This window comes from Tachyglossus aculeatus, chromosome 13 (genome assembly GCF_015852505.1).
Source record: "Tachyglossus aculeatus isolate mTacAcu1 chromosome 13, mTacAcu1.pri, whole genome shotgun sequence".
Classification (NCBI taxonomy): Eukaryota; Metazoa; Chordata; class Mammalia; order Monotremata; family Tachyglossidae; genus Tachyglossus; species Tachyglossus aculeatus.
Window position 1 is genome coordinate 23,443,392 of NC_052078.1, and position 6,021 is coordinate 23,449,412.

The window sequence follows — 6,021 nt, forward strand, 5'->3', positions numbered from 1 at the left end:
AGTAATTCCAACTTGCTGGTAGTTAAGAGGAAGAGTTTCACCTGTGAAGCTAAAACTAGGCCCTCTCCATCCCCACCGTTCTCGTTCTTTTCCTGAGCTAGCTCCTACCGGGATTCCTCTGTCGTCTGTCCAAGGAGTCGGCCACGGGGGCAGTGAGATGATGGTCATCAAGGGTCCAGTATTGGAGGGAGGGATAGTGGTCACCAAGGACTCAGCCATTTTTTTGGGGGGTGGTTGGGTCCAGACATGGTAGGGGAGAGATGACAGTCACCAAGGGTCCAGCCATGGGGGGGGAGGGTCGCCAAGGGTCCAGCTATGGGGAGAGGGGTCACCAAGGGGACGGGGGTAACCAGGGGTCCAGCTACGGGGGGGAAGGATCACCAGGGGTCCAGCTATGGGGAGGGAGGTCACCAGGGGTTCAGCTGTGGGGGAAGGGGGTCAACAGGGGTCCAACTATAGGGGAGGGAAGGGTCACCAAGGGTCCAGCTATGGGGGAGGGGGGTCACCAGGGGTCCAGTTATGGGGAAGGAGGTCACCAGGGGTTCAGCTGTGGGGGAAGGGGGTCAACAGGGGTCCAGCTATGGGAGAGGGAAGGGTCACCAAGGGTCCAGCTATGGGGGAGGGGGGTCACCAGGGGTCCAGTTATGGGGGAGGAGGGTCACCGGGGTCCAGTTATGGGGGGAAGGGTCACCAAAAGTCCATTCATGGGGGAGAGGGGGTCACCAGGGGTCCAAGCATGGGGAGGGGGGTCACCAAGGGTCCAGGCACAGGGGAGAGGCCTGTCCCACCATCGACGCCCCGGCCCACGTCCTCCCCCTGGCCTGGAACGCCCTCCCTCCGCACATCCGCCAAGCTAGCGCTCTTCCTCCCTTCAAAGCCCTACTGAGAGCTCACCTCCTCCAGGAGGCCTTCCCAGACTGAGCCCCCTCCTTCCTCTCCCCCGCCCCCAGCACCTATATATATATTCATTCAATCGTATTTATTGAGTGCTTACTGTGTGCAGAGCACTGTACTAAGCGCTTGGGAAGTACAAATTGGCAACATATAGAGACGGTCCCTACCCAACGGTGGGCTCACAGTCTAGAAGATAATAATGGCATTTATTAAGTGCTTACTATGTGCAAAGCATTCATTCATTCAATCGTATTTATTGAGCGCTTACTGTGTGCAGAGCACTGTACTAAGCGCTTGGGAAGTCCAAGTTGGCAACATACAGAGACGGTCCCTACCCAACAGTGGACTCACAGTCTAGAAGGGGGAGACAAACAAAAAAAAAACATATAAACAAAATAAAATAAATAGAATAAATATGTACAAATAAAATAGAGTAATAAATACGTACAAACATATGTACATATACACAGGTGCTGTGGGGAGGGGAAGGAGGTAAGGCGGGGGGGTGGGGAGGGGGAGGAGGGGGAGAGGGAGAGGACTGTTCTAAGCGTTGGGGAGGTTACAAGGTGATCAGGTTGTCCCCGGGGGGTGCTCACAGTCTTAATCCCCATTTTCCAGATGAGGTAACTGAGGCCCAGAGAAGTGAAGTGACTTGCCCAAGTCACACAGCTGTCAATTGGTGGAGGCAGGATTTGAACCCGTGACCTCCGACTCCAAAGCCCGGACTCTTCCCACTGAGCCATATATGTTTGTACGGATTTACTACTCTATTATTTCATTCATTCATAGAGAAGCAGCGTGGCTCAGTGGAAAAAGCCCGGGCTTTGGAGTCAGAGGTCATGGGTTCAAATCCCGACTCCGCCACTAGTCAGCTGTGGGACTTTGGGCAAGTCGCTTGACTTCTCTGTGCCTCAGTTCCCTCATCTGGAAAATGGGGATGAAGACTGTGAGCCCCCCGTGGGACAACCTGATCACCTTGTAACCTCCCCAGCGCTTAGAACACTGCTTTGCACATAGTAAGCGCTTGATAAATGCCATTATTATTATTGAACGCTTAGCGTGTGCAGAGCACTGTACTAAGCGCTTGGGACGTACAAGTATTTATTTTACTCGTACAGATTTCCTATTCTATTTTGTTAATATGCGTTTGTCGTCTGTCTCCCCCTTCTAGACTGTGGGCCCGCTGTTGGGGAGGGACCAGCTCTAGCTGTTGCCGACTTGGGCTTCCCAGGCGCTTAGCACAGTGCTCTGCACACAGTAAACGCTCAATAAATACGATTGAATGAATGAATGAATGAAGGGGTAGGGACCGGCTCTAGCTGTTGCCTACTTGTACTTCCCAAGCGCTTAGCCCAGTGCTCTGCACACAGTAAGCGCTCAATAAATACGATTGAATGAATTAATGAATGAATGAAGGAGTAGGGACCGGCTCTAGCTGTTGCCGACTTCTACTTCCCAAGAGCTTAGTCCAGTGCTCTGCACACAGTGAGCGCTCAATACGAATGAATGAATGAATGAAGGGGTAGGGACCGGCTCTAGCTGTTGCCGACTTGTCCTTCCCAAGCGCTTAGTCCAGTGCTCTGCACACAGTGAGCGCTCAATAAATACGATTGAATGAATGAATGAAGGGGTAGGGACCGGCTCTAGTGTTACCGACTTGTCCTTCCCAAGCGCTTAGTCCAGTGCTCTGCACACAGTAAGCGCTCAATAAATACGATTGAATGAATTAATGAATGAATGAAGGAGTAGGGACCGGCTCTAGCTGTTGCCGACTTCTACTTCCCAAGAGCTTAGTCCAGTGCTCTGCACACAGTGAGCGCTCAATACGAATGAATGAATGAATGAAGGGGTAGGGACCGGCTCTAGCTGTTGCCGACTTGTACTTCCCAAGCGCTTAGTCCAGTGCTCTGCACACAGTGAGCGCTCAATAAATACGATTGAATGAATGAATGAAGGGGTAGGGACCAGCTCTAGTGTTACCGACTTGTCCTTCCCAAGCGCTTAGCCCAGTGCTCTGCACACAGTGAGCGTTCAATAAATACGATTGAATGAATGAATGAATGAATGAATGAATGAAGGGGTAGGGACCGGCTCTAGCTGTTGCCAACTTGTCCTTCCCAAGCGCTTAGTCCAGTGCTCTGCACACAGTGAGCGCTCAATAAATACGATTGAATGAATGAATGATGGGGTAGGGACCGGCTCTAGCTGTTGCCGACTTGTCCTTCCCAAGCGCTTAGCCCAGCGCTCTGCGCACAGTGAGCGCTCAATAAATACGACTGAATGAATGAATGAATGAAGAGGTAGGGACCGGCTCTAGCTGTTGCCGACTTGTCCTTCCCAAGCGCTTAGTCCAGCGCTCTGCACACAGTGAGCGCTCAATAAATACGATTGAATGAATGAATGAAGGGGTAGGGACCGGCTCTAGCTGTTGCCAACTTGTCCTTCCCAAGCGCTTAGCCCAGTGCTCTGCACACAGTGAGAGCTCAATAAATACGATTGAATGAATGAATGAATGAAGGGGTAGGGACCGGCTCTAGCTGTTGCCTACTTGTGCTTCCCAAGCGCTTAGTCCAGTGCTCTGCACACAGTGAGCGCTCAATAAATACGATTGAATGAATGAATGAAGGGGTAGGGACCGGCTCTAGCTGTTGCCGACTTGTCCTTCCCAAGCGCTTAGTCCAGTGCTCTGCACACAGTGAGCGCTCAATAAATACGATTGAATGAATGAATGAAGGGGTAGGGACCGGCTCTAGCTGTTGCCGACTTGTCCTTCCCAAGCGCTTAGTCCAGTGCTCTGCACACAGTGAGCGCTCAATACGAATGAATGAATGAATGAATGAATGAAGGGGTAGGGACCGGCTCTAGCTGTTGCCGACTTGTCCTTCCCAAGCGCTTAGTCCAGTGCTCTGCACACAGTGAGCGCTCAATAAATACGACTGAATGAATGAATGAATGAAGGGGTAGGGACCGGCTCTAGCTGGTGCCGACTTGTCCTTCCCAAGCGCTTAGCCCAGTGCTCTGCGCACAGTGAGCGCTCAATAAATACGATTGACCGAATGACTGAATGCCCTGGGCTTCCCAAGTGGTTAGCGCGGGGCTGTGCAGGCAGTGGGCGCTCAATAAATGGGTCTGAGTGAGTGACCCGGGGGGGCCAGACAGGGGGGCCTGGGGGGTCGCCTGACCTTTGTCCCGGGCGGGTCTCCGCGGGTGCGGGTGTCGGCCGGCTGACGGCGGGGAGGGCCCCCGGACCCCAGGCGGAGCGGGACCACGAGCCGCTGCTGCTGCTGCTGCTCCTGCTGCTGCTGCAACCGCTGCTGCTGCTGCTCCCGCTGCTGCTGCAACCGCTGCTGCTGCTGCAACCGCTGCAACCGCTGCAACGGCTCCGTCAGGCCGGGCCGGGCGCGGGGAGGAGCGGGGCGGGGGTGGTCGGGCCCCCCGCCGCCGCCCAGGGCTCCCGGCGGGGGCGGCAGGAAGGGCAGCAGGACGAGGAGGAGGAGGAGGACGAGGAAGAGGAGGAGAGGGAGGAGCGGCGGCGGCGGCCGCCACATGGCCCGGGATCCGGGATCCGGGATCCGGCCCGGCCTGCCGCAGCCCCGGCCGCTGCCGCTGCGGCACTGGAGGGGCCCCGCACACGCCCCCTGCCGGACGGGGACACGCCCACACCCGCGGGGACACGCCCCCTGTCGGACGGGGACACGCCCCCTACCGGTCGTGGACACGCCCACAGCCGCAGGGACACGCCTGCACCCGCGGGAACACTCCCCCTACCGGACGAGGACACGCCCACACCCGAAAACCCCCTCCCCCGTAGAGGCACGCCCCCTACCGACCGTGGACACGCCCCCTACCGGATGGGGACACGCCCCACCCGCAGGCACACGCCCCCTGCCGCTTGGGGACACGCCCACACCCGCAGGAGACCCCCCCCCGCAGAGGCACGCCCCCTACCGAACGTGGACACGCCTACACCCGTAAGAACACTCCCCCTACCGGACGAGGACACGCCCACACCCGCAACCCCCCCCGTCCCCCGTATAGGCAAGACCCCTACCGACCGTGGACACGCCCCCTACCGTTTGGGGACACGCCCCCTACCGTTTGGGCACACGCCCCCTGCCGCTTGGGGACACGCCCACACCCGCAGAAACACTCCCCCTACCGGACGAGGACACGCCCACACCCGCAGGAGCCCCCCGTAGAGGCACGCCCCCTACCGGACAGAGACACGCCTACACCCACAGGAAAACGCCCCCTACCGTTCGAGGACTCGCCCCCACCCGCAGGGACACGCCCCCTACCGGCCGAGGATACGCCCCTCTCCCGCAGATAAATAAATAATAATATTAATAATAACGATGGCATTTGGTAAGCGCGCTTACTACGCGCAAAGCACCGTTGTAAGCGCTGGGGGAGGATACAAGGTGATCAGGTTGTCCCACGTGGGGCTCACAGTCTTAATCCCCATTTTCCAGATGAGGTAACGGAGGCACAGAGAAGTGAAGTGACTTACCCCAAGTCACACAGCTGACAACTGGCGGAGTCGGCATTTGAACCCACGACCTCTGACTCCCAAGCCCGGGCTCAGTCCCTCCATCCTCCTCCCTCACCGGAATCTCGAAAAGAAGAGTTTTTCCTACAATGGATGGGCTGAAGTGCGTGGTTGATTGCCAGAAAGAATGGTGACTGGGTGAAGTTAGGAAAAATCTTACTGGGGGACTGAAACATTCCTAAAACCAAACCATAAAATTAAAAATTAAAAACAAAACCCAACTCCAATAAGAGAAGCCAGATGAACTCACTGGATTTGAGCTCAATGTGGACAGGGAACATGTCCACTAATTATTCTGTACTATCCCAAGCGCTTAGCAAAGTGCTTTGCACACAGTAAGTGCTCAGTACGAATGAATGCACACGATAAGCACTCACTAAATACCACCTGTTTGCAAACCTTCACGAGCTTTTCTAAATGTGTTGAACATGACTGACAAAGATGACTTTACCCTGCGTCCCTGGATTTGTAAATTGAATTTCCTAGTAAAAGGAGCCAATTTGCTTTTCCACAACATAAAGGGTTCTGGGGAAAAGACCGGTGAAACAAATGCCACTAAAATGTGCAAATTATGAACG

The 6,021-nt window shown here is 55.4% G+C and overlaps 1 protein-coding gene across 1 annotated transcript; it reads left to right on the top strand.

Annotated features, from left to right (window-relative positions):
• Nucleotides 1-260: 260 nt before the first annotated feature.
• Nucleotides 261-5,093, top strand: LOC119936196 (proline-rich protein 2-like). The gene is made up of 2 exons (XM_038755656.1): nt 261-345; nt 4,486-5,093. The coding sequence occupies exons 1-2, from the start codon at nt 261-263 to the stop codon at nt 5,091-5,093; spliced, it is 693 nt and encodes a 230-aa protein (XP_038611584.1).
• The last annotated feature ends 928 nt before the right edge of the window (nt 5,094-6,021 follow it).